Genomic DNA, 22365 nt, shown 5'->3' on the forward strand with positions numbered 1-22365 from the left:
TAAGCTAAAAATATGAAAGAAAAAACAAAGTAACATAAGAACTAAAGAAATAAAATCCCAAAGGTTTAAAACCTTATAGCCTTGATCTTCTTTTTTTCCTTCTTCAATTTTTCAAAAAACTCTCTAAATTTTATGTCAGAATTAAAGGAAAAAAGAATAAAGGGGTTTGTGTTGGGGATAATCCAGGGAAATTGAAAAAAATAAATCCACATAAGAATCTATTTAGGTGATTATGTGGGTCGATTAATTTCATGCTTGAACATGTAGAAATATATAATTGCGAAATTAATCACATAATTTAAATTAAATTATGTTATTGAATACTTACAACAATGATTTCCAAAAAATCAAGGGTTTGTACTCTCCACGGTAGATCTTAAGTTTGTTTGGGAATAAAAACCCAAAGATTTTTAACCTATGACCCAACTCTATAGATCTAATGGGGGGAATCTCTTGGAAATTATAAGAATCTTGAAGGAGAAGACAAGAAAGAAAAATGGGGAGGCTGGGGTTTGTGATAACACCTTTGTCTCCTCCCTTCATTCTTATTTATAAGTTTATGAGGGGATTAGGGATCTTGGGGTTGTTGGGGGCCCCCCCTATGGACCTTCTTTACTAATTGTTATAACTCATAATTTTATGGGCAAACGGAATATTTTTTGTGCCACTAAAAAAGAAATATTGAGCCCATAAACCCGTGATTCGCAACCCCTTTAAACCCTCTTTAATATATTATTTTCCGTCTAGACTTTTATATCCATTAATTAATTTGACCCCTTATAGATTTTAAAATTTAAATTTTAATATCTTTTTTTTTCCCAAGAGTTTGTCTAGAGAGATGTATATCAAAAAATACTTTTCCTTTTTTTATTCTTGGGAAAAAAAACCGCCGTTTTAATAATAGAACTTTTAACACCTCTTGGGGATATAGTCAAACCACCAGAATTCAATGTAATAAAAAAACAACCCTCTAGTTATTAATTACTACCCCCCAAAATATCATGAATATGGGGTTTAAAAAAAACCCCACCCCCGATAAGTCAAAATACGATGATTAAATAACGGGTCCTATTTTTCAAAGATTAGGGAAAAATTAAATTCCAAGACACTTACGGGGTACAACAAAGACGGCATACTTTTGATCCATTCAAGCTATACCCCAAGTTTTCACTAGTCATTCTCAAGGTAAAAACGACCGGGGGAAAACCCAACCTTTCAATGGAGCCAAACCTATCTAGGGGAAAAGTTTTACTTCTAAAAGGGACCCTTGGGGCCCCCTCCGTGATGACCGTTTACGACCCAACCTTCAATGTAGAAGACTTAGCCCATTTTTTTTGGCTTTTAATTATATAATTTAATATATAATTAAATACGGTCAATACCCATTTAAAATAAAATAAAAAAATGAAGAAAACATTTAATTCTCATTAAAGAGGAGGTTTACAATATACAAGCAATTTATCAAATTCAAAAATAAACTCGAAAAATGTTTTTAGTATATATGTTCCAACAGCTTTGTTGGGGTATATATATAGGAAAAATCGAGCTCCATGAAATAAGGTAAAAAGTTTGCTAAGTTTGCACTTGGCGCCGAATAATGGTCTATAACCTCGACTCTTGGATAGCTTTTACACTATGTTGCAGTAGCGTGAATATTCTAGTAGCTTCGGAAATTTCCTCGATAGCAGCCGCCGACTCCCCGGTCCTGGATGTGTTCTTCGTTTCAAGACAACTTTCCCCGGGGAGCAGACCTAGGGGTACAAGGTCTTAGGCCCCAAGACCTGAAATGTTGAATGACCACCGGACTTCTTGAACGCTCCAAATTTCCAACTTGACTTTTTTCCGTCTTTTGAAACACGTTAAAATCCCAAAAATAGAGAAAATATGCAAAATATGGACATGAATTGTGATTTTGACATTAAAAAAGCCCAAATAAAGGCCTTAAAACTCAATTACAAAATATGGACCGACTTTTTGAACGCCCAATCGTATTAGCTATCTTCTAAAAAAACTCAATTACTATCTCGGGCAACCGAAAGACTTTGGGAATTTTTGAATACAAAAATAATTGAAAGCAATAAACAACTAATTGCAAATAAATCAAGGAGATAAAAGTATAGAGATAAGAAAATTTCAGGATGTGCGCTGTATGGTTATACAAATTCCAACTACAATACCCTAGCATAGTTAATACTTTGATAGACCAGTCACTTGACTTATGTTCATGCGATGCAAAACTTGATAACTAACATTGGGTTGTACCCTAAATCGAACTCTTAAAAGCTCCTAAGACCCTTGAAAAGTCCTTATCTCAATTAACATTACGTTTTTAAACGAGCAACTAGTGTCTACTAAGTGGATCAAACTCCCAACCTCCTCTCACGATTATGTACAAGTTATATTGAATCATGCATAATTGTGTCACTCAATTATGAAGCATGAAGAATTACTTAGGAAAAACAAAGTAAAAAAAAACGAATATTAAATAGAAAAAAAAATTGTATAACCAAAGTCGTTACTAACACATCCCTAGAATCCTATGAATTTAGTTACACATGATTGAATAATCTAAAGACATAGATTGAAGAGAAAAAAATTGGAACATAAAACTAAAGCAAATAAAACTCAAAGGTAGAATCCTTGTAGTTTTGATGTTCTTGAATCCTTCTTCAACTCATTGCACAATGAAGCACTCTAACGATGGAATTTTCATCCCCCATAGTAAAAGGGAAAAAGTTTTGGGAAAAGGTAATGTCTTTTTCTTCTTTAAATTTCCGTCACAAATTTACACTTGGCTTTGCGCGACTTTGTGAAAAGGCATAACTTTCTTCACGAACTCCATTGAGATGACCTGAAAAACCGAGAGAAACTTTTGGCCTTTTCCGGGGTGGGGGGCGAATCTCTCAAAGGCCAATCTTTTGGGTTTATCCCCTTTTTCCCCAAAAAATTTATGACCAGAATTACCCCTTTACACCAAAGTAACATTTCTCCCAATTAAGAACAAGGTTAGTTTCTACACATCTCGCAAACCTTAGCCAAGTTTTTTAAGACATTGATTATAAGACTTTCCAAAAAAAAAAATATCCATAAAAACTTTAACTTTCTCAATCAAATCATGAAAATGGCCACCAGCATCTTTTAAAAATCGGGGGCATTGAAAGCCAAAAGACATCTTCCTATAAACATATATCCCATAAGGGGAAGTAAAAAAAGATTATGTTGATCCCGGGGCAATTGCAATTTGATTATAACAATAACCATCTAAGAAACAAAAGGGGAATAATTCCTCCTAATCTTCGGCATTTGATCAACAAAAGGGCTTGGGGATTTAACATCCTATAATCAATGCAAACTCTTGTTTCTATCCTTGCAATCATCTCACCGTCCTTTTCCGGGGTTTCTCCTCCTTTTTTTGCTACTACGATAGGACTCACCCATTCACTATCCGATATGGCATAGATAATCCATTAGCAACTTAATTACTTTTTTTTCATACATTTGCATGATAGGGTTGAGTCTCGTGACATTCACCCCTTTTTTTATGACACTTTTGAGGGGGACTAAAGCATCTATACTCACACATAATCTCTAATCACATTTTTCAACCTCACACTTGCTATAATTGCCATCATAGAGCTTCAGGAAGTGTTATAATGTCGAAACTTAAAAATTTTATCGAAAGCCATTAAGGAAAAAAATAGTTTTTGGACACTAACAAAGTACATATCAAATGAAGGAAAACTACCTTGTCACTGATGCTATTCCTACCGTTTGAATTAAACTGCATTATAATAATGGGATCGTATTGAAGGACAGCTGGATTATTTCATGTTCTTCTTCTTTCTATGATAGGAGGTGGTTAAAGGTAACAAACAAGAGACTTTGGTCCAACAACAATTAATGCAACATAAGATTTCACATACTGATTGTCCATCCAAGTATCATCCAAAAACATCCTATGTATTAGTCAATGCCTTTGTTTATACTTTAAAATGTATAAAAGACAACCCATAAGCAATTGTAATGATTTGGCATCTAAAAACATCCTACGGAGCATTAGACAAGGACTTTGTTTAATATATATTTACAAATTACAATAACAACTGATAGCAAGTAGTTGCAAAGTTGCATATCACAAGAGCTTGGTAATAAGCTGTATTGGCATAATACTCAGAACAGTATCGCAAACCTGAAACGAGTAATCACTACTCAGGATCCAAAGGAAAACATGACAAACAATTTTCAGTTTATGACAAGTTTGACATATCTAAGATATTTGGCCACATTAAAGAAATCTCTAGACACACAAAAAAATACACAAACAAAGAAAATTTGACAACACATAATCATAATAGCATTCGAACGTATGGACTAACACCTAGGCAGGATTCGCACACAATTGGAAAATCCACCCACCAGCTTGAGTCCCTCATCAGCCTGTGAGTCATTCTCTCATGAGTTTGAAATTATTCATCCTGAACGGAAGCAATAGAAAGTAAAATCAGTTGAGCCCTAATCACAAAATCAAATGGTACATGAAAGAATCCCAAACTCCAAAACCACAAAAATGCTAAAATTGGAATTGGGCAGGGAGAGTGATAGAGTTGGGCAGGGAGAGTGGAGGAGATTGTGCGGTTTCATCCACCCATGTTTAGCGTAATTTTAATTTTTTTGCCTCTTATCCCTAATATTCTAATCAATGGCGCTTATTTCTTTTCTTTTTGCCCTGATTTTTTGCCACTTATTTGCCTAAACAAATCCTTTTAAACTTTAAAATACTACTACTGTGATAAAATATTTTGAAAATATATTGTATGTTTACTTCTATATTGTATAGTAAAATAAAAGCATCAAGCTGCATTGCCAAATATCATTCGTTTATTTATATAATAGTACTACTAAATATCGATTTAAAAATAATGATTCTGATTACTTTCTTAACTAATTCAAATCTAAAGATATAATTAAATTTAGTCGGTAGATTATCAAATCTAAAAAAAACTTCAGTGAATAAAGTTAAACAGAACTAGGTCTCATTTTACATAGTAGTATATCACTCTATTTATATATTCATTTTATATTTTTGGTTTGTATATCTAAATGAATAATGAATTACTTCAATTATTACATGACACTGAATAAAAATGCCAAGCAAGGAGTCCTATTACTGCATGCATTTTAAAGTGTGGTATTAGGAATTGATATAAACGTGGTAAATGGCTGGTGTATGGACTGAGTGTCTGTATTGGCACTTATTATGAAGTATCATAACGTAAATGTCATTTAATGTCAATTTTCTAGTAGTACTTGGCAAGGACGTTTGTCTAAGCCCTAGGCTTTCTAGGGATAAATTCTTTGTTAGGTTTGTGATGTACACCGGCTTGATATAAGCCCTTAAATATGCCCAAGTTTCGGTTGTACTGTGTTTTTTCTCCATCCCGGCTCGCTAGTTTAATTAGTTGGTTGTATCCCTCGGGTATACCCGTGTACTTTCATTTATTTTATTTTATTTATTTAAACACCAAAAAAAAAAGAGAGGAACCGCGGCTTGGCTATGCTATCTCCGTCCCTGCCTCCCTCCTCTCTCTGTCCCCCCACCCCCACCCACCCACCCCAAAAAAAAACCCAAAAACCAAATTGGCTAATTTAAAAATACAAGTAATAAATTTTGGAGTGCAATTTGCAGGTAAATCTGGTGGGAAATGGCTGAAATTATGTTGTTAATTAATAATTGAAAGAGAAATCATGTAGTGTATGAATATAAGAAGAGCATACACGTCTTTTCACTCATATAAACAAATCATCTCATTTCATATCTTAAGCTATCAAACACTAATTAAGGTTAATTTGTATTATCTTACAAAATTAAGATAAATCATCTCACTTTGAGTTATCACATGTTATGACATATAGCCAACCAAACACCCCCTTAAAGGATGATTGCCCTATATCACTACTCTATCTTTATATCTTTTAATATTTCTCAAAACTATTTTTACTAATTTAATTTATATAATATTTTAAAAATAATAAATATTCATCAAAATAATTAAGATTTATTAATTCTACAAAGTTAAGATAGTTTTTCTTAGAATAAGATTTCAAGAATTTATTCTAATAAATTACTACAACATTTTATAGAACCTAAAGTAAAATAAAATTTAATTGATTACAAGCAAATAAAGACTAATATATTAAAATTCAAAAAAAAACAAAATACCAAACCTAAAATTTCAAAAGTTATCGATTTTAACTGTAGTAATATTTGAATATTTTGGACATAGTATAACATATTTATTGAGTTAATTCCCAATTAATCTAGAAATTAAATAAGGTTTGTATCACTAATTTTATGTAATTACAGAAGTTAATTCCTTTATACTGCATTTAGTAAAATAATAGTTTGAATGTTCATTTTTAGGAATGAAGCTCATTTCAACAATACATAGTTAACCTAATCGTCTACAAATTGATATTTCTTCATCTTCTTTCGAGAGTCTTCCTCTATTCCTCGCAGAATAAGTACATTGCTCTCTTTCCCTATTTGAAAATATACAAATAAATAAAGATGAAAACACAATTTTCATAAAAAAAAATTGCAAAAAAAAAGAACAAATTGGATGCATTTTGCAGTACCATTGGAACTATTTTCAACATTAAAACTGAGTTTTAATAGCGCAGATAGGCAGCGGCGATACTCACCTCCTTCGCACTCGCACTCGCACTCGTGACCGATGACGATGGTTCGTGCCTTTCTTAGAGTTGCACGTCCATTTCACTCTGTAGTTAAGTCTAAACTTTCAAGGGTAAAACACGTCCATTTCTTAGAGAAATAATGAAATTCAAATACAGCCTCAAAACTTTGTTCATGTGTAAATTCTCAAGAGTCTCGTTGATTCAATTGGCCCTTATTACTTTTGTGTTAATTAACATTAATTGTAGAACCCGAAATTCCCTTTTTATATCAACTATTCAAATCCATATCCAAAATTCATAAATATTCAATATTAACCCAAAATTCGCCTTTTATATATGTATAGAATCTTAATTAAGTTCGGTGAAAAGTGGCGATGTGAGGTATGTGCAGCGGCAGATCCAGGTGGAGTCGAGCGGGGTTGGCCGACCCCACCGCCGGCTAACTAAGGCACGGGGAACTCCCTTAGCCGACCCCACGGTGCGCCGGAGCGGGAAAGAGAGCAGCCACAATTCTTGGTGGTCATATGTATGTGAGACCAAGAAATTTATAGACAAAGGATTTGTTTGAATATTTGAAAAGAAGAATTTAAAAAATTGAGTTGCAGAGAGTGAAAATGGAGTTACACACAAGTGAGGAGAGGAGGGAAGAAGACTATTAAAAATCGAAAATGAAAAATTCTCATTGCGAGACCCAAAATACTCCTACGTGTACAAAATTAATTAAATGTGATAGACACTAGTTTCAAATTAGTACCTAGAAATTTAATTACTATTTTTTCATATAATAGATATCTTTTCATATAATGGATTGCTAATTATTTATATAATGGATTGATAATTATTTATACATATCTATCTTATTTATTAAAAGGAACAAAAATACATGATTTTATAATATTAAAAAGTTATGTTTAACAATTTCATAAAATTTTAATTAGTTATGAAAGGCATCATATTATTAAGTCTCATTTAAACAATATAGTTGTCCATCTTAGTACTCTTTTTCCAAAAGACTTCTTATCGAGTTTATAATTTTACATTAACAATGAAGTAATAACCGGATATAATGTTATTTAAGGTGAGTTGCGATTTCTAAGCCATGTATTTTCGACGAAGTATTAAGCATGAAAATAATAGTTTAGATGTTGATAATATTTGCAGATCTGATTACTTTAGTAGGATTTATGAAGACGACAACAGAGGAGGAAGTAACGAAAAGGACGCCATTAGAGTCGAGAAATAATAAAAAATTCTTTACTATATTCGACCCTACGAATTTTATTTTCTAGATCCGCCACTAGGTATGGGGTCATGATACATGAATTCTTTGCCAACTAAATTATTCGTGCGTACACAAAATTTTATTAACTATTCAAATTTAGGGGTGGTGAAACGGGTTACCCGCGGATATCCGCACCCGACAAGTCGGATACCCGTACCCGACTTTAGCCAAATTTATTGTCCCCAATACCCGCCCTGCGACATACCAGGATTACCCGATACCCGTGTCGGGTATCCCGTACCCGACATTGCGGGTACCCGTACCCGACCCGAAATCCTAATAAAAAAATTTGGAAACCATAATAATCGTCATTGTTCCCTAATTTACTTTATTAATATCGATGATAAACTTCGAATAGATTGAGAATAAAAGTGAGGGGACACTCTATAGATAATTCCAGTGAGTTTTCAATTGTATGTTTGTTGGAATATAAAAATGTTTCAAAACAACTCTTAGATTATATAATGTACTCTCACTATTCTGCCTTAATAGGGGCATTTTATTTTCTTCACTCATTTTGAAAAAATAATACTAATATAAATACTCTTCTCTTCATTATTATCTCTCTTACTTTATTTTTTATCCATTCTAACTATTTATTTTTAATTTTTCAAAATGAGTGCGTATATGGCTATTATTATTTAACTATTTACTTTTTTTTCCTCCACTCTAACTATTTGAAACGCCTCTATTAATATGGAACGGAGGGAGTATTAAGAGATGGTATATGGCTAATACTAATAATAACGGGTATTATCGGGACTAACGGGTATACCCGCGCGGGTAATGGGTATACCCGCTACCCGCAAAACTCTAAAACACACTACCCGATCCCGCCCCGTTTTCCGTTATCGTCGGGTAATAGGTACCCGATACCCCGCGGGTAGCGGGTTGAAATGAGAATATTAAAATCATACCTAAAATTCATAAATATTCAAAACTAAGTTAAAATTCGCCTAATTCAAATTCATACCTTAAATTTATAAATATTAAAATCATACCTAAAATTCATAAATATTCAAAACTAAGTTAAAATTCACCTCTAATATATGCATAGATGTATAGATTTCAAATTAGTATTACCATATCTATATGTTTTAATTTAAAGGACAAGACGAGTCTCCTTCGCCAAGAAAATATGTCATCCTTTCTTTATTCTCCCACCTTTTAAAAAATTTTCAATTGTCCTATAATACTCTCCCTCCGTCTTTCTGTAATAGAGGCATTTCCTTTTCGCACGATATTTAAGAAAAATTATTTTAAATGAGTTAAGTAAAAAGAGGAATAGAATGGAAAGGAAAAAAGATAAAGAGATGTAGACAGATAAAGTAATAGAGAGTAAAATACTTTTTTACCAAAAAATGAAATGATTCAGCTACTGTGGGACAATCCAAAAAAAAATACGACTCAGCAACAGAGGGAATAATTTTTTTGGAGACAAATCAATGTTAAATTGGTGCATAAGTGTAAAACTTTAGTGTTAGCAATAGGGGAGTGTTATATTGCTAACTCAATACCTAATTGCTAACTACAACTAAATAATAGCCATTAGATATTCAAATTAAGGGCTAGATCATCAACCAAGAAATATCAATACGATCAACAAAAAACGTCAATAAAGCCATAGGATTAATTCCATAAAATATCAATAGGGGTATTAATGTCAATTAACTACATGTTTAGTTATAACTAACTTTTAAAAGAAATCCCAAAACTTTAAATTCATATAACATATATCAATTTAAAGATAATTTTATAAGGATTCCAACGATATCATATATGCATATGTTCCGACGTCAAAATTTGAAAAAAAATTCAAAAATTTTTCAATTTTTTCGTACAAGCAGAAATGTCAACATACTATATAAAATATGTCGATATAATACATGTAGAATGTCAATATAAGCAATGGGTTAACATTCTTAAAGCATCGTATTGACATTCTCAAAGCATTGTGTTGATATTTTCGAAACACTATATTGACATTTTCATCTAAAACCCTAATTTGGCGTTTTTTTTATCTTTTTTTATTTTTATTAATAAAAACGAAAATTACACATGGCAAATTGTAGACCACACATTTTCTAAAATCCTATGGCCTTAAATTAGTTATAGTTAGCAATTAAATGATGAGTTAGCAATTGATCACTCCCCGTTAGCAATAAATAGTAACTTAAATGTATATTTATGTGACGGGCGTAGACGACTAACGACATAATTTTTAGTTTACGAAGTAAAAATAATAATAGCACAAATTTGATCAAATGTAATAATTGAGAATTTTGAAAATTTTATTATTTGTCATTCAAATTTTTAAGATATAAAATTTCATAAAATTTCATAATTTTGTAAATAATTAATCCAAGTAAATATACCTTAGAAATTAAGACAGCCCATAAAAGCTTATTTTTAGTAATTGTGATTTTTCATTATAGGGGCTTTGACAGCAAATGTTTGGGCTGGAAAAATCATCCTTGAAATCATAGTATATTAGATATCCCGGTTATGAATCGCAAATAATATGATCAAAAGTTTATTTCGAGATCAAATTTTATTGAAGATTAATTTTTGCATTACTCTATTAAAGTTGAAAATCTAGACAAAAAATAGAAAAAGAAAAAGAATGGACAAATAGATGTACGGCATTTAATGGCAAGGATAAGCGGTAAACCTAATTCGCAAATGAATTGTGATTCGTCTCCCCATAAATCATACTCCTAGCTAGTTAATACGACAGTCGTAAAACATACGGTATCTCATTCTATTCTATGTTTGTACCCCATTCGCTACTCATACAAAACTTTTTTACATTATTTTTCAAATTTTAAATTAAAATATTATAATATTTTAAATTTTAATTAAAATTTATTAAAACAAAAAATTACACAATATCTACACATTAATTATTACTCCCTCCGTTCCACAATAATTGTCACTTTTTTCCATATCCCATAATAATTGTCAACTTCATTTAGACCATAAATGGTAAAATGATGTCTCACATTTCACTAACTCACTAATTTACTCATATTTTATTATAAAATCATATAAAAAAGTGTGTCCCATATTTCACTAATTTTTTTAATAATTTTTCTTTACATTCCTTAAAACCTGTATCAACACCGTGTCAACACCAAGAGTGACAATTATTAGGGACGGATAGAGTATTAAAGAATGCCTTCTTATATTTACTACAGCATACATAAGATTGATGCTAACTAACCACCGACTTTTATATATTAATTTTATAATAAAATGTGAGTAGAAATGAGTTAGTGGAATATGTGGTTCACTACTAAAAATGATAAAAGTGAAATAAGACAAATTTTGGGGGACGAACAGAAATGGAAAAATAGGACAAATTTTGGTGGACAGAGGTAGTAAATTTCTTAGTGTTAGATGATATATATTCATACAGTTATAACTTTACAAACATACTATTTAGACAATGTAAATGATTTTATACTAATTCTATTTTCACCTAACTATCTAACTATCAAATCCAAGCCAATTAATCAATTATGATTTATGAAGATTGAAAATTGAAGCATACTTGTACAAATTAAATTAAAAAGCATTGAAGCAAATAAAACTTGAGAAATTGAAATTGAGCCCTTGAGATACTCAATATGATATATCACCTATTTACATGAATTCTTACCTAAATCGCGCTAAAGAACTCCGGCAGAGGCAGACGAAATCAATCAATTCGAAAATCTCTAGCTTGTGTAAGGGCTTAGGGTTGGCATTGTTTGATATTTAAATTAAAAGGCCCAAAATAAAATAGTAATCCAATAGTTAATTAAATAGTCCAAAATAAAAAAAAGCCTACTTTTTTCTTCTTCTTCTTCCCCAATTTTCTGTTACAGAAATTAAAATTGAGGGGGAGGACGGGAGGAGTACAGCCTGCACAGGGGAGACGGAGTCGGGGCTCGGCGGCTCACTCCAGGGCGGAGACGGTCAGAGCACGGCGGTATAAGGGTGGTTCGAGGTCCGGCGCCGGGCAAGCCCCCGCTGGCGCGGGGGCTTGGCACCGAGTAGATCCGTCGCTGTATATAGGGATGTCAATGTAGCCCGCAACCTTTGGGCTGGCCCGAATAGCCCGCTAAATTTGTAGGGTTAGGGTCGGAAATTTCTAGCCCGATAAAAATAAAACCCGATAAGCCCGCACCCGATTAACCCGCAACCCGTTAGGGCCAGACCCGAAAACCCGATGGGCTGGCCCGGTAACCCGGTAAAATTTTCATTTTCCATTTTTTTACTCCTAATTCGACACTTCGTTGACTAATTTTATGACATAGATAACTAAAAAAAGATAACTTTCAATTTTATGGTAAATATATAAATTATGTATTGAATTTTTATTAATATAATAATTGTTATATAAACTAATCTCACTAAAAGAATATTAAAATTTTTAACATGTATTAAAATTTTACGAAATATCACAAATATTAGTATTTTATGATTGAGTTTAAGCATATATACCAAATTTATCATAATTAAATATTTTATATTTTATAAATATAACTAATTTTCATCATGATCTATTGGATTGTTCGAGCCTTAACCTTATCGGTAGCAACCCGATTAACCCGTCGGGCTAGCCCGAAACCCGAGCTTTTAGGGTTAGGGCCGAACTTTTACAACCCGAAAGAAATCACAATCCGGCAAGCCCGGACCCGATTGACCCGCAACCCGAGTAGGGTTGGCCCGAAACCCGATGGGTCGGCCCGATTGACATCCCTAGTTGTATATATGTACTAAAAAATTGTGTGAGCAACGATAATGTTAAGTGCATGGACACATAGTGGTAATTCTGACTCCTGGAGCATATATAGATGCGGTTTCAACTATACTATAGATTAAACGCATTGTTAAAATTTTTGAAGAAGTTAGAAGTATTATTTTCTCAATTATTAAACAATCTTATCTGTTTGATGAGTCCCTTACGGAATTACTCTATCCGTCTGCCATTAGGAGTCTCATTTATGAATGGCACGGGTTTTAAAAAGTGTTAAGTAAAGTGAGTGGAAAAAAGTTAATGGAATTGAGGTCCCACTTGTATATATTAGTTTTAAATGAAATGTGAGTGGAATGAGTTAGTGGAAGGTGGGACCCTATTACCATTTATGGAAAAAGTGAACCGGGACTCCTATTCGCGGACGGACTAAAATGGAAAAACGGACTCCTATTCACGGACGGAGGGAGTACTCCTTAAATTGGAGCATCCACGGCGCTCCGGGCCAGACCACACTTGGGTCCAGCTCGGAGTGTTGTAGATGGAGATTGGGTCTGGGCCCGTGACTTGGGCCGCCAAAAGGCCTGAGGCCGTGCCTGTTGCAGTCCGGCTTGGTGTTGCGAGCTCCTGGGACGCGCCCCGTTACGATTCGGGCCGACGTTGTGGGTACAGGCCAGACACAGACCCCAATTTCTTTTATTAAAAATTGATTTTAAAATTTTTTAGCTATTTAAACTCCACAACATTTTCATTCCTTTTACATTATTCCTATGAATTTTCAGAAATATAATTGTTCAACATTTTCAATTTTTATGAATTGTAATTTTTAGTTTATAGGGTTTGTAAATTTTTTTAAAGTTCTAGGGTTTGTATTTTATAAATTCTGAATAAACAATGAATTTTTGAAATATAATTATTCAACGTTTTCAATTTTAAGATTAAAATAGTTTGAAGTGGTGAATAATGCAATTTAATGTTGGTGGCCTGAATGGGCCCTGGATGGGGCCTATAAGGTTGTGGGAGTTGTGGCCTGAAGCATAAAATGAGTTGAATGATGATGTGGAGGAGACTTGGGCCTGGAATTCGGGAAGGGATTGTGGATGCCCTTAGTTCTTTGGTTTTTGATGTTGAAATATTTTATTTATGAGTTTATATAGGACTCACAACTACCGGAATAGAGAGCCTTACCTTTCAATTTTTCTGATCATCAATATTTAAAGCAGCACTTGGGTGAATACAATATTTTATTGATTGCATCTCCTATTAATCCCAGTAGCTGGAAGCAATAAGTTTCTACTGTTAAATTACTATTGTGTTTCTCTTTTTTTTTACTTATTTATTTTATTTTATCAGAAAACAAAATTAAGATTGGAAGTTTGTTTGGTATTACAGTGCAGTGTGCGCTAATGTTCCATCTGCTGCTTTCCAGACTAGCTTTGATTTCCTGTTTTTTGCTCTCTATTAGACACACAATTTTGAATCCACAAACAACCAGAAAATGAAATTGATACAAATAAACAATAGTGTTGTGTACAATTTTCTGTGAAAAAAAACATAATTCCACTACCCTGAGCTCCAACTCTTATGCCTAAACCTAAAAGAATACACTTACTTTCTACATGAAATCTAATTAAAAAGCAGTATAAAAGATTAAGAAATGAAGAGAAAAGTGAAGCAAGAACTTGGAAGCCAAGACTGCCCCATGCTTCCAAATTCAGCAAAACACTAATCGAAGCAAGCAACGAGCAGTTCCTCCACGTAGTGATCTCATGAAGGGACGAAGGTGCCAACATAGCCAAATCCCATGATGATGAAGGCCATTGACTGGACAAAGAGGTATATGAAGAAGTTGTGTTTCCCATACGAATAGTCATAGCAGCCACAAAAGAAGAGGTAGCAACCAGTAAAAAGCTCTACCAATTGGATTCTGTTTGGGGAAAAAAATAGCTATCAGATTCTTGCATATATATATTTATATACGTGATCAAGAAATGCACTCACTGATCACAAACTGTACCTATCTCCAATCCTAAACCGATGTTTCTTGAAAGCTTTGATTGCGGATTTCAACCTAAGGGCCTCCCCGAGTTTCTCAGTGACAATCCATTCGTTCACTCTCCCAATCTCAAACAACCCCATCAGGGTGGCCTTGGCCCGGTGCATTGCCATCACATTCTCGAACAGGATCCAGAAAATAAGCAAATGGACTGACCTACACACACACACATTCAAACTCATGACAACAAACAAAGAAAAGTGAAATGAGGCATTAGGCCAACTCGAATGGGACCTCGGAGTTCCAACTGCGTTGAGGAGGGTGATGATGGTAGGAATGTAAACCGCGCCCCATTTCGGGATCTCAACTTCGGGTATCAACACAGTAGCAGGAAGCACTATGCAGTAGAACAGAAAAGTGACTATATGGGCTATTATCTTCCTTATGAAGAAGAAACTGTATATCACATAAACCTTCTTCCATGCTGTTACTTTCTGCAAATAAACACATGTAGACTAGTTAGTTTGATCATCTTTCCCAATCCATATTCATATTCAGACAAACCTTGTTTCTTATAATCTCACAAAACATCTTTCTAAACAGATTTGCAGGGCCACACGACCAACGATGTTGTTGGTGTCGATATGCCTTGAACGTGCTAGGCAACTCGCTTCTCACCTGCAACAACAAACAACAATCTCAGTATATTTTTCAGTACATCATTTCATCAAATATGCATTTTCCAGTTAATACCTCTAGAGAGCCAAGATACAAAAACTTCCATCCCTTGAGGCTCGCGCGAACAGCCAAGTCCATATCTTCAACTGTCGTACGATCTTTCCATCCTCCCGCCTCCTCGATTGCAGCAATCCTCCACACACCGCCAGTTCCTTGAATTTTCACAAACATCAAAAATTCATTACTACTAAAATGCAACTATATAATATCATAAGAATGTGTGATTATATACCGTTGAAGCCAAAGAAAGCATATGTAGATGAGCCAACTTCTTGCTCAACAGTGAAATGATAGTCGAGCGACATCTCTTGCATTCTTGTCATCATGCATTCGTTCGCATTCACTGCGAAGCAAAATCATTAGTATTTGTTAAAATTAAAGACTAAGCATAAAAATAAAAATAAAGAAATTCGATACCGAATTTCCAGCGAGCTTGAACGAGGGCGAGGGCAGGGTTGTGGACGAGGAAAGGGATGGCTCGCCACAGGAAATCGGGTTCTGGTTGGAAATCTGCGTCGAATATTGCCACGTAGTCGCAGTGTTTAACGTAGGAGCGTGTGAGGCCTTCTTTAAGGGCTCCGGATTTGTAACCAGTTCTCTTGTCTCGGATTTCGTATTTGATGTTGATCCCTTTGCTCGCCCATCGCTGGCACTCCATCTCCACCATATTCTGTTAAATTGAATGTTAGTACATAAATACAATACTTGTGATAATGAAATAGTACTTATTTACGTACCTTGATGGTGGAGTCGGTTGAATCGTCGAGAACTTGGACGATGAATCGATCGGACGGCCAAGAGAGGCCGCATGCAGCTCCGATGGAGAGCTGGTAGACCTCTCTTTCGTTGAACATTGGGATTTGGATGAGAACGACGGGATACGCAGAGTTTCCGTGCTCCAAATCGTCCTTCAAAGCCTCCCATTTGTACCTCTTATCTGGTTTGCGGCCGAAGATCTTGACGTATGTGATGACCACGCCCATGTACAGCCTTTCAATGAACAGCATTACTGACATCGACAAGCACACAAACACTCCCAAATTCAGCAACGGTATGATTAATGGCGCCTTAATTAGCCCCCAAATTACCAGCAATTGCTCCGTCATGACGCTCTGGACGCCGGAAAATGATTCCGGCAGCACCCAAAACCGATCCATTTTTTAGGTATATATATTAACACTATTTCTTTTGATTTTGTTTCTCTCAAATGGGAAAAAACAAATCAATGCAGCTCAACAACCACAACGGCACGCGTCTTTTTTTTTTCTATTTCTTTTGTTTTCTTTTTTTCAGAAATTGGCCAGAAAAAACTTGTTCTCTGGCCTTGGTGAGGAATGCAAATGTTGCTAGAAACGAGATGAGGAGACAGAAATGGATGGAATGGGAGGCAAACAACCTCTTTATAGAAGTTCTATTTTGAGGTTTGCTAAATATTTTACTACTACAAATTTTCATGTTATTTTCTGTATTCTGAGTGCTAATATTTCGCGGGCTAATCTGTTTTTTAACAAACTCATGGATCTTGACGGCTGAAAACGACTCTTCAATTGCAAAATTTCCGCCGCGGATATAGTTTTCCTACACTTATTTTGCTGATACACACTACAATTCACAGACACAATCAAATTTCATCAGTAATAAATATTTATTTGATGGAATGATATAGTTGTTTTTGTTATTTAATTTAATTTTTTACTACAAAGGTAGGGTCAGGGCCCAGGGTGGTATCAAGACATGTCTATTGGTCATTGGATCAGCTCAGCAAGCTAATCAAATTATATGCTGCCGTCCAAAAAAAAATTAGACCAATTTTATGATTTTTAGACATTCATTTTAGACAAATTTTTAAATATGGAAATTTTTTAACATTTAAATGTGCTACTAATAATATGATCTATCACAATTCACTAACTCCACTTCTCTCTCTTTTTTTTCTTCTTTTACTTTACCAATCAGACATTTTTAATTATATTTATAGAATGAAAAATATTTAATTATGAGAATTTTTAAATATATGGTTAAATTATAAAATAAATTATTTGAAACGCTTTATGCGATTGGTATTTTGACTTGAGATTTATTAAACGTAATTATATGTTAAAAATTTTACACTATTGGGAGTAGTATTTAGTTATGTTTGTTTTTAAAAAATATTTTATAAGGAAACTGAATTTTTCTATTCATTTACTGTATTTATTATTGTAGAGTACTTCTTGTATAAATAAAATTTAATAAAAATATCATTTATTTAAGTGTTGTAGTTATCAACACAAAAGAATTCAATATAGACCACTTATTTGATAAAGCTTGGCCGTGCCGTTTATATATGAAAAAACACAGCATATTACAGCAATTTCTTGGAAACAAACTGGGACAGAAATTCACATTCAAAAGTTAACTCAGGACTAGACCGTTATTCTAGTTAATTAATATTCAAGCGAGGATCAACTTGAAGACGCGCCACCCCTTCCTCCGCCAGCTTAGGCGTCTCCACCTCTCCCACCACCATCTCATCGCCCGCATCCTCCTCCACGTAGTTGGGATCCTTGTGGTCAATCGCGGGCTCAGCCTCCTGCTCGGCCTCAAACTCCCTCTGTGGGCCCTCCCACGTGTACTTGCCGCCGTGGCCTTTCTTGGGCTGGTGCTTCAGCGGCAGCCCATCGGCCGGATGGCGGTCCAGCCTCCCCACACCCTTGTCGGACATCTTCCTCTCCACGTACTTCACCGTCTCGGCATCGTGCGTCCGCAGCTCAACCTTCTCCAAGTGCTTCCGCCCTTCGTCGGCGCCGCACTCCGCTGCGATCACCACTTTGTCCTGTTTCTTGTCGACCACCGCCTTCATCCTTGCTTGCTTTATATAATACACGTGTGTTTGTTGGTTTTGGAATGTTTGGTGTTGTTGATGAAGAATATTGGGAGGAATGGTGTATTTATAATTCTGGGATTGGTGTAGAAGGTGCTGGAAAGGTGTGGGCAACTGTAGAAGATGAGTGTGTGCGACAACTAGAATGTTCCCGGTGGTTCGTTGCGTGTCCATTGACCATCTACACAGATATAGTACTAGTTTGTAGTATTAGTAAATTGTTACACTTGCATAAAATAATCTCTAGGCGAGATATACAACTTCAAAAATTGGTATTCCATATTTATGGGAAAAAACCAATAATAACAATGAAAATGTTGACTTTCACATACCTATATATAAACCTGTGGTATCTATGGAATGAGTTATCATATTAGCAATTTCAAATAATGATTAATTCTCAGCTATTAGGTTAGGTTAAGAGATCTAATGAATAAAATAATATCAAGTGTATTATATTTTAAATTTAAATAATTTTAAAATAAATTTGAAGGATATTTAGGTCAATTATCTCATCAAAATTATCCCAAAAACTTTAAATTTAGTAAATTTTTTTATTTAAATTATTTTTTCGTAAAAAATACTATCAAATTAAAGGTAATTTTATAATGGTTCTAACGAGATCTCAATTACATATGTTCCGACGATGTTCGGATGATGAAATTTAATAATTTTTATTTTAGTTTTTGTACATGAGGATAAGTGTATTTTTTTTTTACCAACAAATGCAAAAAATCTCAATATAGTGTACGTAAAATATTAATGTGTTGATATTTTCGTATACTTGTGTTGAAATACTCATTCCTTGTGTAGATATTTGTAATACACTATATTGATATTAAAAAAATCCACGAAAATTATCATATGATAACATAATGACGATATTACCCTTTTGCTGATATTTTGTCTACTACTCCTTTCGTCCACCATTAAGAGTCTCATTTGTTGGCTGCACAGGTTGTAAGAAATGTTAAGAAAAGTAGGTGGAATATGAGTCTCATTTGTATATAATAGTTTTAAATGAAATGTGAGTGAATTGGGTTAGTCGAATGTGAGGCTCTATTGTCATTTATAGTAAAAGTGAACATGGACTCTTATTCGCAGATTGACTAAAATGTAAAAACAGAACTCCTCTTCACAGACGAAGGAATTATTTATTAAAATTTGTGGGTTTTAATCTTATCCTCTCATTTTAAAATATAAATATGTATATTTAGTCTTAGTTTTGGATTATGCATCCGATGACCATTACGACCATCTATAGAATAATGTAACATTTGACAAATAGGGCGCGGCCAATTTGCATATTTTAATCTTGTTGAGCGTAGTTATAAAATATATCCTCTCGTCCGAGCATCTCTAATGGAAGAAATAAATAGTAAGGTAAAATTTTATAATTATTATATTTATGTTCTTTTAAAAATCATTTTTATCTTTTTATGAAAGATTATTTTTAAAGAAAAAGATATTTGATTAGGTATTATACTTTTTTCAAAGAGATATTTTTATCTCTTTATTGTAGTAAAATCTTATGACTACCATATTTGCATTCTTTTCATGAATAATCATTCTCCAATAGGGAAAGTATCCGAGAAAGTTATTATGTCTTTATGCTTTGAAGGAATGCATCTTTTACTATATTTTTATTTTATAAAATAATTTACTTTTCAATATACTTTTTCCCTGTGGAATTTGTTAGTACTTTTTTGAAGAGTATATTTTCGTTTTAGAGACGGTAAATAGATTATACTCTCGTTGTTCGCGAATAGGAGTTACGTTTTTCTATTTCGGTCCGTCCGCGAATAGGAGTGCTGGTTCATTTTTACTAAAAATAATAATAGACCACACATTCCACTCACATTTAGAGATGGCCACGGTTTACGGTTTGGGCGGTTAACCGCAAAATCGTAACCGGTGGTTACAAGTTTGAATCGAAGCCGTGAGATTTAAATGGAGCCAGAACCGCCACCTTTGGAACCATGGGCCGGTTCAAGTTATACAATTTCAAAAAACAAAACCGTGTCGGAACAGCAAAAAACTGCTGAAAACCGGAAAATCGAACCAGAACCGCAAAAATTCACCGAAAAACCGTCGGTTCAGAACCAAAACCGTAACCGCGAAATACGCTCAAGGTTCGGTACCGATTCGAGATTTTTCGGAACCAGTGGTTCCAGAACGTTGGGCATGTCTACTCACATTGCATTTAAAACTAAAATATATACAAGTGAGACTCATATACCACCAACTTTTTTTCGTCTATTTTTCTTAATATTTCTTAAAACTCGTGCCAAAAAGAAATGAGACTCTTATTAGCCGACAAAGAGATTATATCTTTTCTATATAGCTTACCCCTTGGAGTTGCTCTAATATATCTCACTTTAACTCAGCACATATTTTAAAAAATGTAAAGAAAAATGAGTTGAAAAATTAGTAATGTGTGTATTCTGCTATTACATACTCCATCCGTCTTACAATAGGAGTCATATTTAGTTTGAGCACGAGTTTTAAGAAATGTAAAGAAAAGTGGATTGAATAAGTTAGTGAATATAAATCCTACTTATATATAGTTTTATAACAAAATGTGGGTGGAATGTGAAGCATACTTATCATTTATGGTAAAAGTGAAATATGACCCTTATTGTAGAATGAACGAAATGTCAAAATTGGACTCTTATTATAGGATGGAGGGAGTACTTCTTATAATAAAGTGTGAGTAATCTTATGCCATTTAACTTCCTTGCTTTTTTTTTAGTAGTGAGTTTTCTTTTGTACTTTCAGGGTTCTTGTGCCTGAACTCTGTTGTTTTTAAATGTACATGGCTGGAAAGCCGGTAGTTGTAACTCATGTTGTTGATAGTATGACCGACAATCTTAGGCCTACTCGTGCTGAGGCTGAGAAGCTTTTCAAACGCAACTAATGAATTAGTTTTGAAAGTAGCACTTGAACATGGAAAGGTTTCAAGAGTGATCAAGTCACACGACCGAGTTGTGATCTGCCAGAAGGTTGGAGATGCATCCATAGTAAAGATTATTAAACTCGAAGATTAAACACGTTGACTGCCTACGATCTTCCACGGAACTCATTTGCGATTGGCCATATCGTAGACTTAATCAATGGCCGTACCGTAGACTTGATCAAATACGTTTGTTGGGGTTGGTTTTTTTGGTGGTTACCAAGGATATCTACCACTGGGGCTAGTGACTACCATGGGTGGAACAACTAGTCCAAAGATTTAAGGCTGCTCCATATTTTTTAGGGTTATTTTAATAGCGCTGGAAAAGGATAATAAGCCTTTTGATTGCATTGTTGCCAATTAAGGATGATGTGACATAGAAAGAGAAGCTATAATTGTAATTTTAACAAGCAGAGACTGTTCTCCAGAAACAACTCTATACACAATTAATTAAATGAAAGACTTTTGCAAATTTAAATCTTAACACACTTATTAATCTGTGTAGAGTGTCAATCGATGGACAAAAATTTATCCTACTTTGATCCGGCACGGATTTTAAGAAATGTAATGGAAAGTGATTTGAAAAAGTTAGTGGATTGTGGGTTCTAGTTTTATATATTAGTTTTATAATAAAATGTGAGTAGGAATGAGTTAGTGGAATATGGGGTCCCCTACCAAAAATGATAAAAGTGAAATGAGACAAATTTTGGAGGACCGACGAAATGAAAAATGGTAAATTTTGGTGGACAGAGGTAGTATTATATACTAATACAAATGCAAATGTTGAAACAAGAAGCGCCCATGGCCTAATGGATAAGGCGTCTGACTTCTAATCAGGCGATTGTGGGTTCGAGTCCCACTGGGCGTGCATTTTACAATTGTGTTAAAATTTTAGGTGTATTTCTTGACAATATGAAAAGGAGTCGATATATATTGTCATGGGCCGAACTTAAGATACATTGTCCCAGTCTGAATCTCTAGCATCCTAATTTTTTGTTTCTTGCCTGGCCGCTTGCAACATCAACTACTCGTGTATTTGTGTCTCTCCAGTGCCTCAATGCTACGTATAATCTTTACCTTTCACCTTCATAGTCAC

General features: G+C 34.2%; 2 protein-coding genes and 1 non-coding gene across 4 annotated transcripts; 1 reads left to right on the top strand and 2 right to left on the bottom strand.

Moving 5' to 3' along the window:
- Positions 1-14208: 14208 nt before the first annotated feature.
- On the bottom strand, positions 14209-16794 carry LOC125207760 (glucomannan 4-beta-mannosyltransferase 9-like). Of its 2 annotated transcripts, XM_048107238.1 has the most exons (8): positions 16191-16794; positions 15871-16123; positions 15686-15796; positions 15469-15605; positions 15280-15393; positions 15010-15209; positions 14737-14931; positions 14209-14646 (listed from the first exon to the last, which is right to left on the bottom strand). In XM_048107238.1, the coding sequence occupies exons 1-8, from the start codon at positions 16608-16610 to the stop codon at positions 14487-14489; spliced, it is 1590 nt and encodes a 529-aa protein (XP_047963195.1). In that variant the 5' UTR covers positions 16611-16794; the 3' UTR covers positions 14209-14486. The 2 variants fall into 2 exon arrangements, with proteins under 2 accessions (XP_047963195.1, XP_047963194.1); XM_048107237.1 differs by having other exon boundaries at positions 14737-15209.
- Positions 16795-17749: 955 nt separating this feature from the next.
- Positions 17750-18427, bottom strand: LOC125204766. The gene has a single exon (XM_048103494.1). It carries the CDS (start codon positions 18293-18295, stop codon positions 17876-17878), a length of 420 nt encoding a protein of 139 aa, XP_047959451.1. The 5' UTR covers positions 18296-18427; the 3' UTR covers positions 17750-17875.
- Positions 18428-22064: 3637 nt separating this feature from the next.
- On the top strand, positions 22065-22137 carry TRNAR-UCU. The gene has a single exon. It is a non-coding gene; the product is annotated as a tRNA-Arg (tRNA).
- The last annotated feature ends 228 nt before the right edge of the window (positions 22138-22365 follow it).

The sequence above is a fragment of the Salvia hispanica genome, chromosome 2 (assembly GCF_023119035.1).
Source record: "Salvia hispanica cultivar TCC Black 2014 chromosome 2, UniMelb_Shisp_WGS_1.0, whole genome shotgun sequence".
Lineage (NCBI taxonomy): Eukaryota > Viridiplantae > Streptophyta > Magnoliopsida > Lamiales > Lamiaceae > Salvia > Salvia hispanica.